This window comes from Cryptotermes secundus, unplaced genomic scaffold, assembly GCF_002891405.2.
Source record: "Cryptotermes secundus unplaced genomic scaffold, Csec_1.0 scaffold1894, whole genome shotgun sequence".
In the NCBI taxonomy this organism is placed as follows: Eukaryota; Metazoa; Arthropoda; class Insecta; order Blattodea; family Kalotermitidae; genus Cryptotermes; species Cryptotermes secundus.
The window spans coordinates 1,330,279-1,355,666 of record NW_019718027.1 but is presented as its reverse complement, the minus strand read 5'-3'; the positions used below and the strand labels follow the sequence as shown (position 1 = coordinate 1,355,666).

General features: G+C 37.4%; 2 protein-coding genes across 2 annotated transcripts in view; one reads left to right on the top strand and one right to left on the bottom strand.

Moving 5' to 3' along the window:
- LOC111863753 (NEDD8 ultimate buster 1) overlaps window positions 1-12,172 on the top strand; it is a 19,712-nt gene extending 7,540 nt beyond the window's left edge. Inside the window, exons 5-11 of the mRNA XM_023850415.2 lie at window positions 1,693-1,850; window positions 3,845-4,041; window positions 5,396-5,557; window positions 8,178-8,316; window positions 8,952-9,177; window positions 11,408-11,537; window positions 11,633-12,172. Of these exons, the coding sequence (XP_023706183.1) occupies window positions 1,693-1,850; window positions 3,845-4,041; window positions 5,396-5,557; window positions 8,178-8,316; window positions 8,952-9,177; window positions 11,408-11,537; window positions 11,633-11,853 (1,233 nt within the window). The 3' untranslated portion in view covers window positions 11,854-12,172. The remainder of the gene's footprint in view (window positions 1-1,692; window positions 1,851-3,844; window positions 4,042-5,395; window positions 5,558-8,177; window positions 8,317-8,951; window positions 9,178-11,407; window positions 11,538-11,632) is intronic.
- Window positions 12,173-14,794: 2,622 nt separating this feature from the next.
- The window catches only part of LOC111863865, a 63,519-nt gene continuing 52,925 nt past the window's right edge, over window positions 14,795-25,388 (bottom strand). Inside the window, exons 23-27 of the mRNA XM_023850667.2 lie at window positions 22,709-22,850; window positions 21,003-21,192; window positions 19,704-19,846; window positions 17,725-17,827; window positions 14,795-15,107 (exon numbers count right to left, since the gene is read on the bottom strand). Of these exons, the coding sequence (XP_023706435.1) occupies window positions 14,908-15,107; window positions 17,725-17,827; window positions 19,704-19,846; window positions 21,003-21,192; window positions 22,709-22,850 (778 nt within the window). The 3' untranslated portion in view covers window positions 14,795-14,907. The remainder of the gene's footprint in view (window positions 15,108-17,724; window positions 17,828-19,703; window positions 19,847-21,002; window positions 21,193-22,708; window positions 22,851-25,388) is intronic.

Sequence of the window (25,388 nt, the reverse complement as noted above, 5' to 3'; positions counted from 1 at the left end):
AATGTTCATGATTACTGTCTTGTGGATCATTGTCTATCACTGTATTATTGTCACTATCAACTTCATCCAATTCAGGAATCATTATTTCATCGCCACTATCATCATCAGAACAAATTTCGTTCACAACATTTTCCAGCTGGTCTGTAGGAACATGAAGACACTTGCTGCAAGAAGACATGGTGAAACTGAATGAATGTGAAATATTTTCTGACCTTTTCCTTCTCAGAGGGTTCTGACAGTAATATAGACCCCCACAAAGTTTACAAGGGTTCTTTACAAACATGCACAAAAACTATCATATATATGTCTTTGGTTGATGAGTGCCAAGAGAGCAAAGAAGGGAGGAGATTGTCAAAGCGTTAAAACACGCCAACGCCAGGGAACGGCTGGCATCGTCTGGGCGTTAAAACACGCCCGCGCCAGTCAAAGAGTTAACATTTTGTACATCGGCATTCGTCTATCTCATACTGGTAATGTTGAAGTAGCAAATATAGAACAGTGTCATAGATGGACATATACACATGAGATGTGAGAAAGAAGTGCATAACAGAATTTTATTAGGAAAATCCTTTGACAATTCTCCACTTGGAAGGCTAAGGTGGGGCAGGATACTCTGCCATCAGGTGGTTAGTTTGCAAGCTTCTCACTGTGGAGCATGGGTTCAATCTTAGGATAGTCTGTGTATGATTTTTGTTGGACAGAGTAACCTTGATGCAGGTTTTTGTATAAGTACTTCAGTTTTCCCCTACCATTATAATTTTGTCAATGCTCTATACTCATCTATCATCTTAGTCTGGTACAGTTGTGTATATAGTTAAATATTTTATTAGGGCTGTTGCAATTTACATTTTGGGGTGCTAGAGTTTGACTCCCTGGTCCTACATTTCAGCATCCCACTCAGATTACAGTTCCTATGATACAGAAGTTATCCCTTATAAATTAACATTTTAATTATTCATGTCCTAGTGTTGCATCTGTTTGTTACTACTCATCTAAATATTGTCACGTATTGGGCGTATAACGCGACAAATAACTTCACGCCGTGTTTGATATAGTGAATTTTATTTCACATTCGCACTTACAATCACCCAAATTACAGATTGACAATTGCTGCTATCTGCAGTATCACAAATACTACACTCCAAATGCCAGAATGCAACTGACTGGTTGCAGGCTAACTCGGAACTCTCTCGGAACTAACTCGTAGGTAGCTGCCTTGAGAACTGTTGATCACACACTGACTCTCGCTTGCTGCTCAGCCGGCTTTTATTCCGTTCGCTGTTGCTACGGTCACCCGCCACGTCACAATAGGAAGCAGTGCCGCGTCACCGTGTTTGCATATAGCCTAGCAACGCTGTTACCTCGCGCCGTCTTATGTCACCGTGGAAAGTGGGGGGAGGGAGCACTACGTTACCATCACGTGCCGCTGGGGAGATAGGGGTCCTCCGTTGCGCAACATGTCACAATATATTCATACTTCACACATTTTTTCATACTTTTCTTTTGCATTGTATTTAATGAGATTGTCACATGATTGAGTGACCATAGATGGGGTTTGGATTGGTAATCAGGTTTATTGATTTCTTAAACACACAATTCATGACTGCACTTTCTCCATTTTCTATTAGATTATCCATGTTTGAGAGTGCAGAAATGCTTTAAGGTGCTAAAAGACATATCCTGTATTCTCAGGTTGCGGACCAGTCTGGAAAGACTCTGAATCTACCTCAAGAGGAACGGGAAGCTTTGGTGATCGCAATGTCTCTTCATGAAACAGGAAGGCTGGCATTGAAAAAGGAAGACTATGCTTTGGCCCTTGTGCTTCTGCTCGAAGCTGACAAAGAATTCAGGTAGGTGTAAGTGAATGCCAGCCTGTTTGGTGGATTTGTACAGTGAAACAACTTGCACCATATTGTGACATGACTGCAGAAATTCAGAATAGGGGAACAAGAAGAGGTAGTCATTGCTAGGTAACAGTGTGGTAAACACATTTCCACAGCATTAGATAGTGACATAGTAATGGGGGATACCATCTTTTCTATGTGGTCCTTGCCAAGGCTATACAGTGAGGACCAGCACAGACTTGCTTTATTCCACCGCTCTCGGCTACTCTTAACTGGCTCAACACTGACGAATACTCTCATTATATAGCTTCCACACTGACTACACAGAAAACAGCCTATATTGTTGGAACATGATTACTGAGCGATTGCCCATCAACGGACTCCATAGAAATCGGTTATGTGATAGCCACCACTGTTGTGTGACGTCACAGCCTAGTATGGATGGGTGTTTACCGAGCATTGCGTAGTGACAGGCTGGGTGGGGGTATGTGACGTCACTCATGGAAAAACAGAGGTCACGTGACCCCTACTTCCCGTTGCATAATTCAAGCGTTCACAGAGTTGTTGCCTAGCAACGCGCTGATACAATCCACAGCTCTCCTGTTGCACACATGGCCCGAGGCCTCTGTGCCTCAAAAGTTCCCGCATAGAGCCAATACACCACATTGCTCCCTCCTTAAGACTCTTCATCTCAAACAGCCTAATGCTACATCCTCGTTCCTTTTCTTCCAAGTGCTGTGCTTACAGCGTCTTCTTTTTCTATGGCTTGGTGTTCCTTTCCTTCCCGTTGTCCATTCTCCAACTGCTAACATGCCAGGTGATCCAGTTGTATCACAATCATCCAACGTTCTCTCTCTTTTTCTCTCAGCCGCGCTGGGGGGGCCAGTGCTTTTATGTTACCGCCTCTTCCTCTGTTTCATACTTGTATCATATAGGTTCATTTTGTGACGAAAGGAAAGAATGCAAAAGTGCCAACTGAAGAAAGAGCTTGAAATATTAAGTCATTGTGAGAGATTAGTACTCTCAAATTGTTAAGCTGCTTGACAAAGGAAACTGGATTTTTGTTGAGATCTGCATTCACAGTCACAAGATTAATTGTTATCTCTATAAAATAATATATGTACATGAGCTTAAGCAACCAGATTATGCAGCAAGAATTCATGTTTGCAGCAGGTGGCTGCAGAATGTGCACAGTGAAATCATAGATACAAGACTGGTATTTGTAACCAATAAAGTTTTGATCCTTGTACTGTGAAGGGGACTAATAGCATGATGCTTACCTATACACTATAGTTTATTGTGTTATTTTATTCTTGAACACACTTCAGATTGACAAGACCCCATATATAAGTAGAGTTTACTTAAATATGTGTTATGGTCATTGTGGAGGTGTAAATCTAAGTTGTTGTATTTATTACCATGATGTGTATTTCAGGTGTCATCTTGGGTTAACCTGTTGGTTTCAGATTGTAGCTCTTGGTCATAATTTCACTGAATTGGCCAAGATATGACTTGGGGGGGGGGAACCTCTGTATCCTCATAAACTGATTCATAATTCATGATAAAAACTAGGGTTCACATATCCACTTCTGATATCAATAACACTCATACGATAGAAACAGTAAATTTCAGCAAAGACTATTCAGTTGTTCATTACATACATACTCCTGTATAATGCATCAGATCGTGTTCATGCATGTAACTCTTTAACATTAATTGATGATAGTGTAATTTTGTAGCTTTTTTGAATCTGGTTACAAAACCTAAATTTTTACTGTTATCAGGTTGAAATAATTTTTTGAATGAGCTGTTTTACATTTCGTAGGTGCTTCTATACACAAATTTTACTTCAATGGATAATGTTTACAGAATTATATAAATAGATAACTTTTAAGAGGAATGTTTTAGCTTTGGAAGTAAAACATATAAATAAGTTGAGTAATAATTCATGATGAGAAATTATGTCAGGTTTATGAACAACTGTAATTCTTCCTGTACAGCCGCTGCAAATCTGATCTACTCCAGTCAGTGGATAACTATGCGCTATTGAACTTGGATATTGCATGGTGTTACTTGTGCTTACGTAGTGTGTCGGACATCCCTGATGCAGAACAGAGATTACGTAAATGTGAAATGAACTTTCATCAGAGTTATGGACCTAACTTGGAGAGACTTTTAGCACTAAAAGGAACTACAGGTAATGATTACATATTTCTGTCTCCATTAATATAGTTGGGTGTTCAGTTCGAGTTTAGTGTTCATCTGTTCAAGCAAGTGTGAGGGTAGTGTGCATTAGACTAAGAAGCTGCAGCTTCACTTTTTGTAGATACGGTGAAAAGTCACACACTGTAGTAATATTAACCAACCAACTTACTTACTTACTTACTTACTTACTTCATGGAGCTGAGCCCTTCTTGAGAAGCCACCAATTATGCAGCCACTTGAACCTCCCCATTTTTTTACGGGAACAAAGGTTCATCACCATGTTCACAAGAGCCCTCAACTGCTCCCCATCCTGAGCCAGATCAATCCAGTCCATACTACCCCACCCTGTCTCTCTAAGATCCATTTTAATATTGGCCACCCACCTACGTCTTGGTCTTCCTAGTGGTCTCTTTACTTCTGACTTTCCCACCGATATCCTGTATGCCTTCCTCTTCTCCCCCATTTGTTCTTCATGCACTGCCCATCTCCTCCATGACTTGATCTTTCTAACTATACTTGGAGAAGAGTATAAGTTATGAAGCTCTTCATTAAGCAGTTTTAATAAGTAATATTAAATATTACCAAATATTTTTATTCCTTGCTTAACCATCAGACCATTGTAACAAGATAATGTTTGGAAACATCATGTAGTTTATAATTTCTCTATTTGCATTGTACACCTGAAAGTCAAAATTCTTTGGTAGTATATGAACATGAATTTGGGGACACTTTAATATTAAGTTTTCCATGTGTCATTGCTGCTCATTTGCATATCTGAATGACTGCACTGCTGATGGCTGGCCATTATTGTCTTCCATACTTTGAAGATCATAATCTTCAATTTATATTGCCCTGTCAGTAGTTGTCATTTAAGGTCTAAATTCCTTGTTTGTTTTTTTTTTAATTCAAGATATTTTGTGTAAAATAATCTGCTCATAACTACATGGCAATTAATATGTGAAGCTTATGTCTGTGTATCCTACATAATTAGTCTCAGTGCTGCAGCTGTGTGTCAGAGATTAGCAAATGAGGGTTATGTTGGGAAGTTAATGTATAGCCCTTGTATACTTGCAGTGGTATCAATGTTGTAATAAAAAAAATGGCAGAAAGACTAATGCAGTTTTAGTTTATTTTTCTTTCCAGTCAGTTTGCATGTTGTAATAATCTTTGCATCATAAAATGTTACTTTAAGGATAGGTCAATCAGTGGCCACCATGATGAATGGACTCAGTTGGACTCCACCCCCCAAACCCCCCAACTAAATGAATTAAAAAAATTACTTTAAAGAAAGATGCAACCACTGGAATTCTATTCCAAGAGTGATGTCTCCTGTCAACATTGTGCAGGTAATGAGGCTGCATTGTTCATGAGACTGCACCTGCTGCAAGCGGTTGTCCTGTTCCACCAGAATAAACGACAGGAAGCATCAACGTTGCTGGCGAGAGCAGACTCTGAGCTTTCTTCTCTCAAGGTGGATGATTACAGCCTGAGTACTCTTATGGAGCTGGGTGTGTAATATACAGCTACAGTCCTTTTTTATTATACAAAGTTTTCACTCAACTTATCAGCCGGTTTATTATTTTTATGGTTGATACCTTAATTTATGATCTCTTATCAAGCACACCAAGTAGAGGAATCAATTTCTAATATTACAAGGGCAAATCAAAAAGTCTTTGCCCGTTTTTTTTCAGCCACAATAATACACATATAAGGAAATCAAAATACAGGCAGTGTTCTAAGTACTTTTGACTATTTTTCCACATAGTCACCACCCCGGTCCCATCACACCACTAGTTTGGAGATGCCGCTGTTGTAGAATTTGGCTGGTTGAGCACGGAACCACCGCCGCACAGTGGATTTTGTGTCGTCGTTGGAAATGAACCTCTGGCCTGCCAGGAACTTCTTCAGTGGACTGAACACGTGGAAATCACTGGGGGCGAGGTCTGGATTATACAGTGCATGCTCCATAATCTCCCATCCGAATGACTGCAGTTGGGTGGCTGTCCTGTTTGCCACATGAAGCCTGGCGTCGTCATGGAGGAGAACCATATCATCCACGAGAATCCCCAAGTGCAACTGCAGTCAGTGCGCTCAGCCAGCTGAATTCTACAACAGCAGCATCTCCAAACTAGTGTTGCAATTGGACACATGCCTGAACCGGGGTGGTGACTATTTGGAAAAATAGTCAAAGGTACTTAGAACACTGCCTGTATTTTGATTTCCTTGTATGTGTATTATTGTGGCTGAGAAAAAATATGGGGAAAGACTTTTCGATTTGCCCTCATATATTTCAAGATCCTGTTGCATTGATATACCTTTTATAGTTGTTTTCTTTTTCTGTATAAATTGCAACAAATTGATAATATTAAATGTGAATTACTGTTATCAATTTGTTGAATTATGGATGGAAAAAGAGAACAACTGTAAAAGATCAATTTCTAAGGTGGCAACACGCATGAAGTTGATTCTGCAATTCCAGATGTTAGAATACGGTGGTAATTATGGCTGGGCTAATGGAATCTGCAGCCTGTACAGTTTTGTATGTAGGTGGAAAGATGGGATCCACATTTCAAATGTAGCAAAAAAAAAGTTTGCTTGCAAATTTTGCCAGTGATCTAACCTGGGATCTACTGATCAAGTGTCAGTCTCCTTATTGGAGTCTGCTACTTCACTCTTTGTTAATCTTATGTTGAATTAGTATTTGATGATAGATGAGAAGGAAGGATATAAACAGGTTTAAAATCCAGCAAATCACATCATGAAAGGAACTCTTTTATACAAGTAGTTTCAAAAGGGTCTTGATGATGGTGTATAACACTCCGAGTTACTGGGTTTTTGGACTTGTCCATTGTCCAGTATTCTATTTAGGTCATTCAAAATGATTGACACTGCCTCCATAACTCCAGAAAAGTAGCAGTGTCAAATGTGAGCCAGTGTATGAGGGAAGACATACTGTAGTGCTGCCTATGGCCACGAGATGACGTTGCTACTGAGCACAGGTCGAACAGTGCTGCGTCATTTGTGGCGGTGTGCAGGTGCAGTCGTGGACAATGCTCAGACAACATGGAAGCAGACCATGGGCAGTGGTGGACTGTGCGGTTTCTCTGGAGGGAAGGAGCGGCTGCTTCACACATTCACACGAAGTTAGCAGCCATATGCGGGGAAGCAGCACCAAGTCACAGAGTAAGACGTTCACCTCCAAGGATGAGCTTCAGGCAGTTGTCCAGCAGTGGCACCAGGATACCTCCAGAGAACGGTTTGCTGTGCAAATACGGAAACTGGTGGAATGATGGAAGAGGTGCAGAGACATGGGCGGGGAATACCTCTAAGATAATCTGTATGTATTTTGTTCCAGTAAATGGTTACTGTGAAGAAAAAACATTTTGTGTCAATCATTTTTGAATGCCCGTAGTGAAAACTGGAGAATGCAACATTTTGGAAACTGGATCTGTTTCTGTCCTCATGTGAGGGAAGTTGGGGAGAGACACCTACTCTATTGGGTGCTTCAGAAAGCTAACCTCAAATCATTGGACAACCCATGCCAGTATAACTGCAGCTATATAAACATGAAAGATTTTCGTATGACACACAATGGGACCAGGCTTTATGAAAGAGAGATAACAGGAAAATGTGCGATAAAAATTGTGATAAATTAAGCACAGACCTGAAACTAAGATTGAAAGGGGATGAACATTTTATGCAAAACACTGAGTCCATGAAACCAATGCATAGGATTAAATGGAGAATTTGTGAAACCATTTTGTGCCTAATGCCAGTATCATCTGTGAATAAAAACTGAACACTTGGGTCTAGAATCTTATAGAAACCCATGAAATATCTGTCACATTATACTGATCTTCTCTGTGAGTTGGTAACCTCATTTTTTGGGTATTATTTCTATATATGTATATTTAAAATTATTTTATTTATATAGATTACAGTGTACTTAACTATAAGGACTTATTTCTATGGTGAGTTTGTTAGCTATTACAGGCTTCTGATCTTGGGGAGTTGTATTGAAATATAAATTTGAGTACTGCTCAGGTGAGCTATATGAGTATATTCATCAATTTGAATTACTTACTGTGTATCTAATTATCTGCTTATGTTTATGCCTAAACAACTTAGGGTACACAGCAGCAGAGGCCCGTTTTGGTCTTCGAGCAGCACACGGTAATTTATCAGCAGCTGTTTTGTACATCACAAAACAGCGAGAAGATAAGGTTAAAGCCAAGAAGGAGGAGGAGGCTGAGACACAACTAAACAGGTTAATATGAAAGAATTGTCTCCTTCAAAGTTGATGATTAATTTGCGAATTTATTCTGCAGGAAGTAAAGAGCATCTTGTCTTCACCATACAAAAGTTTATATGGCAGATGCTTATGCTTAATTCACACCAACGCCATACATTACATTATCTTGCGGATTGTTTGCAGCACTGCTAAGTGGCAGGTATGGTTATGTTCCAAATTATAATGATAGATAATGTCTCATTCTTATATCAGCACTAAATCCTTTTCAGCTTTAAAAGTAAGAAGTGGTTATTAGAAGGTGAGAATAAGTTGGAATGGTGTAAGGAAAGCAGCAGGATTTATATCTTCACATTTTGTTGTTATCTTACTGGATTTTATTGGCATTAATCACTTACCACAATTTATTCTTTTTTTGGAGCTTGTAAAGCAAAGTAATAATAAGACAGAAAATTACAGAAAACCATTATGCTTTGCTAATGATTCATGGGTTTTATTTTAGGGTGTATACGATTTCCTTCCGCTTTGTTGTGAGTTAAGTTATAGACCAGATCAGTGAAAGTAAAGGTACATTTATAGTAGTGGACAAGAATAGCCTCAGTGCCTGACAGTAGCAGATGTATTGTAGGTAAAGGGTGATGTATTTTCTGCAGGGAACGTAGAAAGTTGGGTCGATGTGCAGATGGGTTTCAGTGGGTGGAACCCAAGTTGCATAAGTTGCTGATATCTATGGGATTTTCAAGCGAGGCAGCACGTTTGGCTCTTCAGCAGAGCAACAACAATGTGTCACATAGTGTACAGCTGATCCAGGAGCAGCCCAGTCTGTTGAATATGGCATCTACATCAAAGTTCAGAGTCAAGAAAGAGGTGTTGCAGCAGGTATTCTCAGCAGCCTCTCATGAAAGGGCAATGAAACTTCATTTTTTCCCTATATTATGCACATTCCCTTTGGTTCAAGCTAGATGCTTCTAAAGGCATTGTAATGGATTTTGTGTTTCCTCAGTTTTACATATTCCCAACTGTGTACTCTGTTTTCCTCATCCTCACAATATAAATTTTATGTTTACATCCTGCAAAGTGATTCTGAATTATTGTCGAGGTTTCAGTGTCCTGTATTTTTCAAACTGGAAACAAAATAAAACTGCTTACAGAATGTGCAAGTTTAACTCAAAGCATTTTATTAGCTGTAGAATCAATACTACAGAATGCTTAACAACTTCAACATGAATGCCTTTTGTGGCGCATAAGCAGTTTTATTTTGTTTTTCCCAGTTTGAAAATTATAAGCCACGGAATCCCCTATAATAATTTAAAATCACTCTGTATTTTAGAAAATTAAAATGAACACGGAGCTGTTCCACAAATGTTCAGTGCTTGTCTTAATAAAAGTAGTAATGTCTTTGTATGTGAAAGCTTTTGAACTGCACAGAAGATGTGCACAGTCTGAGAGCTCCAGAAGAAAGTAACAACTGACTAGTTAAAGGATTGACTTGGTATGTAAGTTAATGTGTTTGCGTTTACATTTGTTACTGTCTTCAGATGTGTATGCTTTGAAGGGCTGTCTAAAGGTATGGTGTGAAGAAACCAAAATTTTCCTTTATGTTGCATTGCTTTTATTCTCCTGTTTGTACACCTCCCTTCAGTTTATGTTCACTTCCAAGTGATCCTTTCAGAAGCATAAAATCTTGAGTTCTCACCATATTGGTACCTGTTACATTCTGTGCCCAGGTGTCTGAACATGGACACATACATGTGGTTGTGAAATTTAATTTTCTTATTTTGTGCATCTGCTCACATGTACAGACAGACATGTTGATCTTTTATATCATCTGGCACTTTAAAATTGATATATTTTCTTATTAGTGAACATAATAGGATGACACTTTCATGGACCTCAATATACAAGAATATTTTTGATATCCATTGTCAACACTGAACTCCATGTCAAGACAGTGTCATAGTGAATGATATGGATTTTTTTTTTTTTTTTGTTTAACATTTTTATTCTTCTGGCAGTTGTAGTGTGTTTCTATGCAGAAAAGAATTGTGAAGGATTTGTGTTTGTTACGTCAACCAGAGACACTATTTATTGGTGTGTCAGAAAGTTAACAAAAAGGAAGTTAGGGTTAAATGTGTAAGGGAACTTCATGTAGAGTATCTGCCCATAAGGAATTATTTGCCAGTACAACAATGGAGACAGAAGAAGTCTGAGAAAAATATTTGAGGTTTATCTCAGGGAATATGAGTTGCAGTCTGTAACAATGATTTTGGTATGTATTTCAGGTCATTTGGCCATTATCAGAGAATAATATGATCTTAAACTTTTATGAACAAAAACTGGGTATTTTGAATGTCACACAGTTTTCACATGAGGCACACTTAAGATTGAATCGTTCGTTAACAGTGCCTGACTTTGAGTGTTAGAGAATCTAGCACTTACTGTCGCATTGACAGGTACTAGTAGTTACAAACTGCTATACTTTGTGGGTCAAAATATTCAGTTCTGTGTTCACTGATGGTATTAACACTTCTGATGTTACCTCAGTCTGCTAGGAGATGAATTTGTTCCTTTCCTGCAGGCATACGACATTGCAGAGCATAAGGCTGGCTTTCAGAGACAGTACTAGACCACATCATGTGACCATTAGCACCTTGTTCAGTTTTTTCATGATTTTTTCAAGGTGAAAGTTCAGTCAGAGCTGTACCATGTGCACATAGAAGAAGAATTACAATGGTCCATAACTCTGCTGCTCTAAACCGTTGTTACTCTTGTTTTCTTGTCAGATTATATGATATTTTGTTTCACACAAATCTACACAGAATACATGAACTGAAAATTGCTATTCAGCAAGAAATTACAGTATTTCTACGAAAATTCTGGCAAAGTTATGTGCTGTTTTGTTGTTTATTTATGCCTGAGGATGTTAACTTGAACATATTTTGGTTTAAAAAAAAATGTGAGAGTTTCATGCTGTTGCATTAACTAATAAAAGTATATCACTCGTTTTAAAGTGTGAAATGATAAATCGTTCTATATTGTAACAAATTTTTTTCCTTCCCTATGATAAGGCCTCTCCTCCCACTTTATATATTCATTCCATTTTATGCAGGTTGTGGCTGTTGGGTTTGACCCCCGCATGGCAAAAATAGCTTTGCAGCATCATGGGGGTGATGTGGAAAAGGCAGTGGATGAATTGGTAATGTGCGGTGGTATTATTGATGGTGAACACTGCACTGATGGTAAGCATTGCTTTCTGTTGCACCTTGTAATTAACCTGAGTTTTGAGAGTTAATTTATTTACTTATTTTTGGAAAAATGTTTGTTATTAAAACAGATTCAGATGATTCAGAAGAACAAGAGCAAGACGATACGAAGAACAAGGCAGATGCAGAAATGCAAGCTAGTACAAAGAAGGAAGCTCAAGAGAAGGAACGACTAGCATATCAACGTTTGGCTGAGGGTTTGCCAAATGAGGAAGATGATCATTTGGACCTGACTCTAGAATTAGAAGAAACATTTTTAAGGGAGTATCAGGCTCTCTTAACAAATCCTTGAGACAGGTCTCTTTAAATGAAACAATGGCATTGTTAGTCTGCAAAATCCTACCTAGAGAACATTATTGAGTGAATTATTACCTCTTGATTACAGCCAAGACATGTCCTTTTAATTTAAGTCTTGGAAAACACCAAACTGTTGATGACTAATAATGTACCCAGAAAGATGTATTTTAATATTCTTTTTGATACCCTGTCTGGTCATACCTCTTATTGTGTATATCATGTGGCTCTTAACCGCGATGGAGTTTAAGTGTGAACAAGGTACCAATAATTGTTATATGTTGACACTTTCTTAGAAATAAAGTGATAAACTCTTATTGTTGTGTACTTTCTTTAAGTAACTGGTATGTTTCATTCATCATTCCACAGAGAATATCTAATTTCATGCAGGTGATCAGCCTATCCTCTGTATTGTTGAGTCTTCATCCTGCATTTAATTTATAACACCAGATGCTTCATTTGTTTATATGTTTTTATTCATACTTTCCATAGATGAAAAACTGTATAATGCAGTTAAAATTCTGTAAAACCATCGATCCCCTATGCTTGATATATGACAGTGAAACATGGACACTTAGAATAGAAGAGCAGACAAAAGATGATTGGAAGCTGCAGCCATGTGGTTTCTATGATGTATAACAGGTTATGCTCTATGAAACAAGGAAAATGGTGATGAAATAAAGTTGCAGCTAAGAAGGAGGAAGTTGGCCAAACAAAAAAAATGGCTGAACATCTGCAAAGGATGCAATCAGAAAGAGCTCCCAAGCAACATTCATATTATCATCCTATAGGAAGGCCAAGAAGTAGGTACTGGAGCCATCAGCGCAACAGTTAAGTAAATTAAATTTAATAAAATTGATACAAATATAGCGTCTTAATCAGTTTTGTCTCGTGCAAGCACTGCGTGCTCATGTGGTTTGTAAATAAATAGATAAAAAAATATTGAATTGCAGAGTTATCCATTTTTATGTGGAAGATGCAATAAATTCTTGTGTTAAGTGATAAAATATAAATTGTAAGAAGAGTGGATGAAGTGCGATGTGGGACTTCTTATGTGTGCCATAGGAAGGGTGTACATGTGCGGTTGAGTGATGAGTAATACAGTGTTTGTTGACAGTTTAATATTTTATATTACTGGTAGATCTGTCCTGTTCTGGAAGTTTATTGAAGTATTTTATTATAAAATTTGATTTTACAACTATGCAAATTGCAGTTTCCTGTTATGTATATACTTATGTGTAATAGGCTCTGTGGGCCTATGTGAGGTGTGTTGTACTATGTTGGTGAAGAATGTTGTATATTTTCGATTGGCTGTAGTATGCAAGTATGAAGAGAAAAACATATGGCTTGATGTTTGAGGACAGAACAGGCCAGCAAGTTCAATCCTTGCAGTTGGTGGTGGTGGCAGCGGTGTCTGCGGTGGTAGTTTAATTTTCAAGAGATGCCAGCGGAGTTTACTGTTACTTATGTTATCAAGTACAGAAGTTATTTAGAGCAGAAGGGGGTGGTGGTTTTTCTTAATAAGGCGTCTTGTTTATATGAGAGAAACAGTCAAGGTAACCAGTGTGTCATATCTTAAATGACAATATAGTCTCATTTTTTAACTTTATATTATTAAGGTTGTGTTAGTGGTAGTTCTTGTGTCTCTGGCAGGGAGTTCTAGAAAGAGGAATGTCCAGGGAGGCATAAATCCATGATAATGATGGAACCAATACAGTGCACATTTTAGCATCTTTCATTTTGTACAGCTACAATATTTTATATATGTGATTGTTCAAGCATGCAAATTCCATAAGCAGTTTTTCTGTGTAATGAAAATCATAGTAAAAGTAATGGAATGAGTTGACGGATACCAGAAAGTGGTGAGTGTCAAGATTACAGTCTTCTGGATTTGAGGACACACATGGATACCACCATTTTGTAAGAACCTGCTACAAGGTAGAAGATGTAGACACCAGATGCCTTAAAAGCATCGGTACCCACATAACAAACTATGTAATGCACATCCCAGATGGATTTTTTTGCATACAAATCATAAGTCTTTTATTATTCATCCATGAGTTTGGGTATCAGAAACCATGAATTGAATTGAACGTAATAAAGGGCCGCACCATAGCTCAAGTAGTTAGTCATTGGCTTCCCACTGTGGCGGCCCGGGTTCGATCCTGGGTCTGGTCAAGTGGGATTTGTAATGGACAAAGTGGCGCTGGGGCAGGTTTTCTCGGAGTACTTTGGTTTCCCCTGCCAATCGTCATTCCACCAATTGCTCCACAATCACCCTCACCTATCATCTAGGGCTGGTACAATAGGCCAGAAGTGGCCGCAGTACAAGGGACTTAGTTCCACCCAACCAGCGATAAATAAATAATAATAATAATGTAATAAATATGATATTCTGTTTGAAGTATTTTGTTGAATTATAAGGAACAAATGAAAAATATGTTCATAGTGGAGAGTGAAACTATAATTGATACTTCGCATAAAAGCTTTTGTTGAATGAAGAACTGAGTTACTGCAGAATATGTCTGATGCAGAGGTTGCTAGTTATTTCAGATCTGTTTACCATTTCCTTGTCTGCAGATTTTTTATGGCTAATATGCCATATTGTAGCCTTCAGCATTTCCTTGTCCCCTTTCACTTGTCACTTATAACGTCCTGTTAGTTCTCAGTGTCGCAGCACACACATTAATGCAGTGTAATAACATGAAAGATGGGACAAAGAAGAACAAAAATTCACAGATTAATTATATGAGAGTAGGCAAGTTAGAACTGTTTGTTTTAGTTGGATATAAACTTCCCATGAGGCAAGTACTTAAGCGCACATCTTTACACTTTAGTCCTGAAACATTCTGGTTACAGTTTGTGTAGTATGTTAACTCTGTTTTATAGTTTTAATTAAAACAAAATTTTGCAATGCTGCAATACTGGATAAGAATATCTTATGTTATGAGTAATTCCTTTATTTCCTAGTTTTGTTTCAAACAATATATAGTTGTGCTATATTACTGAGAAATAATAATCTATATAAATAGCCATTCATTACTCAACTGATTCATTTCATTTTGTTATGAATGTTGTTTCCATCTAAAATATTAAACTTCATTGGGTAGTTTTGTGGTGCATTCGGATCCTGACTGACGTCAGAACCAGCAGTCATTACGCTATGAGGAAAATGATCATTGTTTATCTTGTCTTTTTGGGATGCGTTGCTGACCTCTTGTTGTTTCTGGTTCATCTTTATCATCCAGTCACCTAAACAACATAAGCAAAATGTTGTATTCCATATTAAATTTGTCTCATAATTGTTTTTTCATGGAGTTGGCCAAAAAAAAGTAAAGCTATCCCTGTAACAGGCTGTGAAGGCCCATAGGGTTGTGAGACATTGACGGTCCTACATTAGCTAGACAATCAGCTCAAAGATGGCACACTTTACTCCCCAGTATAATTACAAAACAAAGTAAGAAAGAAAAAATCCATTATATGCTACATCAGTGTGTCTGATGTAGTGATGTGTGAGTTATTGCAAAATTATATTATGGACACATCCTATGAAACTTCTATCTTAATTGTAACTTCATATTCAGTATTGTCAGACAAATCGTGAAAACTCAGGTCATGTTATTAAATCTACACAGTTTAACAATTATGGAGTGTTCGCTGATTTTCTTTTATTTATCTCGAAAATTTCAAGAAGTGTAAAAGTGTACTGATCATATAATGTTTAATTTCCTTTACCATTTTTGTTCATAACATTTTTAGCTCAGTTTGACTAGAGAATTAGCAATATATTCATGTAGGTGTTTGTGTTGTATCCAGAACGGTGATAACGGTTTACAGATTTGAATATGACTCTCCAGCAATAAATTTCATGAAAATCCATTCAGCAGCTCTTTGTTATTAGATGCATACAGATGGTCAATGAGACAGACAGATTTTTGCAACATTTCATTGGGAATGCTCCACCTAAAACCTGTGTGAAGTGAAGCCAGAATGAAACAGAAACCCAATTTTATTAGAAATTTTGTCTGGGCCTGAGAGTATAAACGTGACAGATTAAATTATTTAATGTTAAAATATAAAAGGGAAGTACAAATGTGGAGAAAATAATATATTTGAATATTTACTGCACTTTACTCACATAATATTCTTCCGTACTGTGTTTCTGTAACTGAGTTAACAAAGAAATATTCCAGTTACAAATGGGATGGATTAAATGCAGCTTGAGAAAGCTCAAAAGAGAGAAAAGGGATAATAAGGCTGAGCATATGTGGCTTCAGCTTTCGTGACTAAGCTGCATCAGCTGCCAAAGGTTTGTAGTGTCTCAGAAGGCCTTGCAATTTCCATCTGAAGGTTTAATGACTTGTGGGCGGGGGCAGTTCTAATGAAGCTGTGGTCAGATGAACAGAGGAACAGGGAATGACCAACTGGCTAGTGAAAAGAGGTAAAGAAAATATATTTTGGATTTCAGGTGAATCCCAAGAGCTGATGAAAAATGTTTCAGTGGCCACATATTTAATCACTTTTTCTGGCTTCACCTGAACCCCACATTTCTCATTACACCTTTTCATGAACCACATGATCACGTCCCTTTGGTTAGTATTCCGCTCCACTGTTCATCCAGTTATGGCTCCACCTCTGACATACTGCCTAATGTGACAGCTATATAAGAGCTGCCAACCCCCCTCCCCCAAATCATTTACCCTGAAGGTGGCAACTGCAAGGTTTGCTGAAACATTGGAAACTTCAAAGTGACATAGTCTAGTCCTGATGCCAGTCACACATTAAGCTCTAGCCAAGGACTAGAATAAAGAACATGTATGCTGCACAGTACCACTTTACTGCAGGAGTGTATAATGAGTTTGTGGCATCTAATTTGAATCAGAAATACATAAGTAATTGTATATGTAATATGCTCTATATTTGATATGGGAATGTATAAAATAAAAGGTAAATTCCCTGTGCTTAATTAATTAAGCATTATGTCATAAAGAAAGGGCACTATGCTACATACCAGAAGGTCGTGGGTTCAATTCCTGATGAGATCATTGGATTTTTCAATTGACCTAATCTTTCTAGCCACGATATAGCCCAGTGGTCGACTCAGCCTCTTTCAGAAATGAGTACCAGGAATCATCCTGGGTGTAAAGGGCAGCTGGCACAGAATGCTAACAACCTCACTGCCATCTGTGAGCTGATTGTTTAGAAAAATTGACAGCCTCAATATCTCACAAACGTATGGGTCTTGATATTTGTTACTAGGATACCTTTTTACGCTATAAAGACATATGGGGAAGGGGAGTTGTAGGTACACTGTTCTTGACCTTTGCCACTAGAGGGAGTTGAGTGGTTAATATGCCCTAGCTGCTTTAGCCCTGGGGAATTGGATAGAAAGCTGGGTGAGCCCAGAGCCAGTCTGAACACTGTAGAATATGTTAAGCACAAAGCTATCTAAAAAGAGAAGCATACATATCGTGTGTACAGCTGCTTCTATGCAGAACGGTCATTTCTAGGAAACGGAGCAGTAAACACGTTCCTGTAGCAACTAATACCCACACAACAGTAGAGTTACTATTGGAAACGGTGTTTTCTACTTGGTCCATGCTAAGGGTTGATAAGGAAGACAGCAGGGACAACCACCATTGAAATCACTTAAGCTGCCGTTGTAGCATAAGATATGTAAGTTATGCATCATCTGCCCTGTATAGCCTGTCCTAAACTAACTGTTTAGTATTTTAATAGCACAAGTAACCAGTGTACTTCAGTTGATTTTACCCATGTAACCATGCAAGACTGTAGATAAATGCATAAAATTCACATTTATTCTAGGTAAGCCATATGCCTCTTTGGGTTTTGTACTATATCTACTTACCAAAAAGAAGCTTTTGAAGGGCTGATATTGGAAATTCAAACATTAATGATGCAGGTATTGCCAGCAGGATAGCGTACAGCATTGTTGAAAACCAGAGTGACACCTGTTATATTAATATGAAAGTATTAGAAATTCGTAAGTTGTTGATGCAGGCATTACCAACAGGCTAGTCTGCACCACTGCTGGAGACAAGAGTGCCACCTATTTCATAGGCATCTTTGTGTTAGAAATTTTGTTTGATGCACTGTTTGGGATTTCCATTAAGAAAAATACAGAAACTCTAATTGATGCTAGTAAGGAAGTTTGTCTCCTGTCACCACAGCATGGCACAATCTCAGATTGTGGATGGAGGAGATGGGTTCAAGACATGGAGAGTAACAGCAAAAATATGAGCGAGCAGTCACAGACAGCTGACAAGATGTGGTCTTCCAGCAGAAAAACAAACTTTAATTGACGCTAGTAAGGAGATTGGTCTAGAAGTAAAAGCAGAGAAAACTAAGTTTCCAATGTGTGTTGCTGCCTCATTACCAGAATTCAGGTCAGAGTTATAGCATACAGATATCTACTAGATCCTTTGTAAAAAGCAGCAAAGATCAGATATTTGGAAACGTCAGTAACAAACCAAAATTTGATTCAGGAGGAAATTAAGAGGGATTGAACTGTGGTAATTCTTGCTGCCATTCAGTTTAGAACCTTTTGTCTTCCCATCTGCTGTCTGAGAACATAAAAATTTTAATATACAAAACTATAATTTTGTCTGTGGTTCTGTATTGTTGTGCAACTTGTTCTCTGGCGTTAAGGAGGAACATAGACTGAGGGTGTTTGAGACCAGGGTGCTGAGGGGAATATTTGGACCGAAGAGGGATGAAGCAACGGGATGTTGGAGAACACTGCAGCATGAGGGCATGTAACATGCATGGGGCAGCGAGGAATGTATATAGGATTTTGGTGGGAAAGGCAGAAGGAAAAAGACTAATTGGAATAACTAGATTTAAGTGGGAGGATAATATTAAAATGGATCTTAGAGGAATACTGGGATGAAGTTGACTGGATTGATCTGGCTCAGGATAGATACCAGTGGAGGGCTCTTGTGAACACAGGAAGGAACCTTTGGGTGCCATAAAATGTTCCGAATTTGTTGAATGGCTGAATGACTGGTGGCTTCTCAAGAAGGGCTCAGCCCCGTGGAGTTAGTTAACAGATGCCAAAAAGTTTTGGTCACCTTAGCAGTCAACTAATACTATAGTTACATCTAATTGTGCTATTTGGAATACAAAATAAGTTGCAAACTTTTTTTCACTTATCTGCAAGAAAAAGAGTAATCTAGCCTGCTTACCCTTTTTACCTACATCTTATATATTTAATCAATTGAGAAGACAGCATAATATGCAGAATTCTATATTACCAGTAAAACCACAGTTCTATCTTGAACTTATCATCAACATTTAAATACTTTTAATTCATTATTAGCGTGGTAACTGAAGACAATTTTGGGTTCCAAGTATTTTATAATTCTGTTTACAATGAATTTCGTTCTTTTTTCAAGAATATGAAACAAAGAACTTTAAATTAATTTGTTTTAGTATGTCTTCTTTTTTGATATTTGGAAACATATAATCAGTTTCCTCTGTTTGACTCAGAAATAATTATTGAAAACAGATTATTCTTTAGAATATAGGCACTACTCGAATCCAGCACAAAGAACTGTTTTACAAGAGATGTTTTCACCTAAATCAGTACACATGCCACTTGTATGGATAAAACCAAACATTCAACTGATACTGTAAATAGCTCGCCAGATATGCATTCCCTGTGATTAAATTCAGACTTTTGTCTGCATCTAAATGCTCCATTTTTTCTGTGTTTTGTGGACCTTTAAACGAGAACAACTCTTCATGCAAATATCTATGAACTTAATTAGTAGCAGACGTAAATATCAGAAGATAATATGTGGATTAGAAGTTTACCACTTCACTAACCATTTTCATGTCATCATTATATGACACACTTATACTTCGCTCTGTCCTTATTCTTATGAAGAGCAAGTGAAGGAGATAAATGCTGTAAGTCAAGCGGGCCAGAGGTTGGAAGACCTCCCATGACAGGAATGCATTCACTGGCCCTGCAAAAGTACACATTTGTTAATCTTTCATGCTCTATGTGTGGTACAAGCAGCACACAACAAAACTTCTCAACTGCATGATAAGTTAGTTTTCTGTTTTGGTTTTAAGAAATTGTATTGTAGGTCAATGTGTTTTGCCTGTGGTTTTGTTTGGGTCTGCAACTTGGCCAAAGACATTAAGAGAAGAACACAGACTGAAGGTATTTGAGAACAAGGTGCTGGGGAGTATATTGCGACCAAAGAGGGATGAAATGGTAGGAGGAGGAGGATGGGGTTGGATGGGCATGTAGCATGCATGAGAGAGAAAAAAGACTGTATATAGGATTTTGGTGGGAAAATCAAGGAAACAAACCATTAGGAAGACCAAGATGTAGGTGGGTGGACAATGTTAAAATGGATCTTAAGGAAGTAGGATGGAATGGTGAGGACTAATTTTATCTGTCTCAGGATATGGATCAGTGGAGACCTCTTATGAACATGGTAATGAGCCATCAGGTTCCATAAAATTTGGGGAAATTATTGAGTAACTGAGTGACTGGTAGGTTCTCAAGAAAAACTGAACTCCATGGAGTCAGTCAGTTAGCTCTATGAATAGAACTGTTTTTCTCCCAGTCCTATTATCTATGTTATTTCACAAGGGTGTTACATGTGAACTGCTATTATCTTTAACAGCAAAAAGAACTCAGTCTTGAGGTGAATAGAGTTGTTTCTTTTTGGTTTACTTAGCTTGTGTAGAGTCTTATGGATTGTTGATTGTGAATAAAAAGTTTGGAAGGAAACAGTCAAAGCATATTTAAAGCTGAATACTGTACTGGTATTTGCCTGGCGAGACTGAGGGAATCCATGAAGAACTGAAACCAGGAACTGTTACATTCGAAGTGGAAGAAATATGGATATGAACATTTAGGGTTTGCTGATATAGTTCTTTTTTCTAGCTTTACGTATCTGTGTTTATACGAATAATCACTCTGCTGATTCATCTTTACCCTGCATACAGGATTATAGAAATCTTAATGGTTTGGTCGAATTTTTCTTTGATGAACAGAATCAGCAATCTTTACTACAGTTGAAAAATTATCATGTTCTTTTCCACCAAATTAATACTGGTATATGGTATGTCATGTGCATAATCACTAGGAACCTGTATAGGTCTTACCTCCATATCCTGAAACACAGACAAAGATAACCCAAGAAAGTCCTAGAGACCATATTGGTTTTGACAGAGATTTAAACAATGCAAACTCCAAACGGCTAGGGAAGAAGTCATCCTGTACAAACTGATGCTGTACAAGGACTGGTGCAACCAAACAAATAGCTGCCAAGAGCCAACCAGCACCCAGAACTGTCTGCAACATATGTAAACTAATCAGAACAGAGGTGGCCAACTTTTCATTGATGGGATGAATGAGAATTTACATGGAATTTGGTGGGCTGAAAAGAGATAATGTTATGCCTATGTTGAAATAAATATTTTTAAATACCTTCAAACTCAACAAGAGTTTGTAATTGTTTATATTATATGATTCTTTATCAGTACTCACAAAATTAACATGACAGATGGTGTTGCATACAGTTGCTGACATGTTTTCCAATATTTGATGTAATGAAGAATGTTGCCTCCTGAAATGTAATTCTGTGTAGTCTATAGAAAGTCAACCGCCTTTCGGAGGAATATATTGCCTCCATCTTCATGGTTGAATATGCTGAGCGAGAAACCAGCGAGAAAGTAGGTTGCAAGCAGAATTCCTTGCTTAGCTTATGAAGATGGAGGCAAACTCTTCCTCCAAAATGTCAGTTGATATTCAGTGGACTACACAGCATTATATCCCAGCAGGTAGAACTCTTGCCTATTTTCTATTCCCTCTTGCATTTGTTTTATAAGGATAAATCTTCACATATGTTAAGAATAGAATATATAACATCACTGCATTCAGAAACACTTATTTCTCCACATGAAATTGCTTAACTAACTATCAACAGCTGTAAATCTCACTTTCACTTTAAACAAATGTACCACTGGACAGAGTCTTAAAGGGTACTAAAACAGTGCAGAACTACTTTTTTCACTCCCCAATAGAGTGGGAGGATTGTATAAATAAATGTGTTATTTCAGGGGCTCATAATATCCCAAATTTTGAGAAACCTTGTGAGTGTTAGGTAAACTAGCCAACTATATTTCTACTGAAAAACAAATTTAAATTAAGAATAAGGTTCACAAAAATACTCACATGAAGTGAACTTAGAGGTGTCTCCCAAGATCACTTTAAAAATAAAAAGAGTTACAGCAATGTACAGTCTACATTAATAGCCACGTATATTAAGTGACTATAAATTTTGGTGTGTGAATGTGAAACTTAATTAGCTGAGGAAATGTTCTGCTACAATTGAAAGCTTACATCATGCTTACAACAAGCAGTATCCAGAAGCTTTTGTATCTGTGCGGTGAGGCAAGCAAAATGCATAATTATACAATTCAGTTATCCATTTCAGATCATAATTTCATTTTTTCAGTACTTCCACAATCACCATACTTGTAAATAGTCTCAGCAGCTAGCTAAACTCTAAGTGGCAGTTGGTTCCAGTAATCTTAGACTTCCTGTTTCCATTAATACCTTAGGGAGTATAAATAAAGAAATTCAAATGAAGTATGTTGCTGTCTTTGCACAACCTGTATCACATATGAGCTAACTCTCCAGTCAGTGGGCCATGTTGTATTTGAGTATCACAGATATAGCCAACTTAAATGTACTAAGGTTGAGAATAAATAGAATTGTCAGATAATTATCAGTTGTAATCCTCTGAGTTCAGTTTCTCTTTTGACTCCATAGGTTTCACATTCCTGTTCTAAAAACATGTTATTACCTTTGAAAGGCCACTTCTTCTTCCAACAGCTATGTCATTCCTCCATTGAGCCCTACGGTAGAGGCAGTAACCCAAGGCAATTCCAATAAACCAGGGTGCAGCTCGAGTGTGTGCATATGCATAATTTGGAGCAACATAGAAACTGGAGAAAGAACATTTATCTGTATAATGTAATTTTTAACAAATTGGATACTAGTGAGAAAGCATTTATGTTTGCTTTTACTGTCCGTTCGTAGCACACTATAAGACACCCTCAAACAAACACTCGCCCAAATTTCCAAATTATGCTTTTGCTTATTTTATTTATTTTTGTGTGTTATTTAGTAACGTTCAGTACTGAGACTATATGGTGTTAGGTGATGGGCTCTGGGGCCCACCCAGCCTCCTATCCAATGGGAACCTGGGGCTATTTCCCCCTGGCCAAAGTGGCTGGGGCTTGAAGCTAACCACTCAACTCCATGTTGTGCCAAGGTGAAGAATGGTAGAGCTATTCTTCCACTCCCCCATAACTGAGACATGATTGTGTAACTGTCATAGATGGTGTGTAAGAAATTGTGCTGTGATATTTAAATATCTTTAATTTTAGATTTAATATTCTCAGTTCTGATTTTTAATGCATTGTTTAATGATGAGAGAGTCATGTGTAACTCAGCCATTGACTTAGCACTGGAGTCATCACTCATTCATTTATTCCCTGGATGAGAAATGTTACATTTTGGACATAAAGTATCTTTTTCCCAATAAATTATGGGGTACTATATTTTATCACATAATTTATGTTGTTATATAAAACATATTAACGTATTTTTGCGATGAAATTACAAAAATTAATACCCCTTTCTCTTCCATTTGTTAATGAAAGTCAGTAGTCAATGTGTTAGGAAAGAATCATAATTTGGGAAACATTACTGTGTCTTTTTGAGTATATGAGCTTTGACTCCTTCACAAAGAGAATTTTAAAAAATGCCCACCGATTTCACTGTGCCTGTCTGCATGTGACAGCTGGAGAGCTTCAAAACAGATTGTCATTAAATTTTTATCAGGGCGTTTCATTAAAGTTTGCTAACATACTCTGGTCTTGGTTACAATTGTACAGCAATAATGGGCATTTTACATGAAGATATACACGTGTTTCTTTGCACATTTTGAGCATAAGGTCATATATACTTATTAGCATGAAGGATGTTTCACACCAGATTTTTAGAGAGAAAGAACAGCTGCGAACATTGTATGTCCAGTATATGTTTATTATAGGTCTTCTGGTTTTTGACATAACTAAATAAAATTTATATTATGCTATGTTATGTCATAACTTGAGATACATTTAACTGATTCTGTTACGGATCATAGCAGTCGTAGATTGAAAATCTAGAGGCAGTAATGGGACGAACGCCCCAGAAGTGTTGTGATATGCCTACATTTCCTGTCTTGTTTATTGGAGTTTGTAGTATCCACTGATACTTAAAGTTGAAGAATTCTTTTTCTAATAGGAGCTAATTTTTACTCCTGCCATTGTTTTTAATTCCATTGCTTTGGATGGAGAATGGTGCTTTTGTTTCATCAGCGTGTCTAGTAGTTCATGGCCTTTCTGAAGCTCCAGCTTAGTTCATCAATGTGGACTTTTTGAAGATTGAGGGTCTGTGCATTAAGTACTGATGAACTATGGAGCTTATAACATTGTAACAGAGCTGCTTTGGTTTGATAGCTGTCCCATGGAGAAAGATATTATTTGTTTTATCTGAGGAACAAACAAGTTTCTTAATCTTGCTTCTGTGATTTCAGTTATTGTCACTCTAAGATGTATGTAAATGTGATTTACTGATAAGTAGGGCCCGGATTTTTATGACCTAAAAACTATAAATATATGCATGCACTTATGACCCAAAATTATGTCAAATATGACCTAAAAGTGTAAAATATGACCTTAAATATTAAATGGGACATAAAATTTCAAATTGTAATTACAACTTTTACTAGAGTTTAAGAATAAAGATGATGAATATATGATAGTAGGTCCTACTTATCAAATTAGCCCTATTATGTCTCTGAAGGAAAGAAAACTGATGGAATTTCGACATTTCGTACTGGATTAAACCATTCATTGTTTTCTTTTTAATACTGATATTTGCGTTCATATTTTAGACAAACACTGGTGCACATGGTATGAACACTAACTTAACTCTGTTATCTAAAAACACCATTTAAAAGAACACAAGCTATTCACGTCTCAATTTTCACTGTTACAATTGCAATTTATAACTACATGCATTTTCAAATTTTCAAATTTGAAAGATCGCCGATTATCACTAAGGATAGTTTTGTATTTGGAAAAACTTCGTTCCACATCACATGATGTGACAGGAGCATATTTGAAGAATGTCAAGTCGTTTGGTGACAGTTCTGTATCATCTTCGAATGTTGCTAGTTTACCGGAAAGTATATCTGCAATCTTGCATAATGTTGAATAACCAGCATTCCGATGAAGAACACTTTCTATTTTGGTTTTAATCCTGTCACTTATTTCACCACTAGTTCGGTTTAGTTCATTCTCAGTGCTCTTTACAGTGTCCTACGCGTCACAGAGTTCAGTCACTACAAATTCCAGGCAAGTTATTGCACCTGAAATTGGACAGAAGTTTGACTTTATGTATGCCAGATTTTGTGCTAGAGTGGTAGAGAA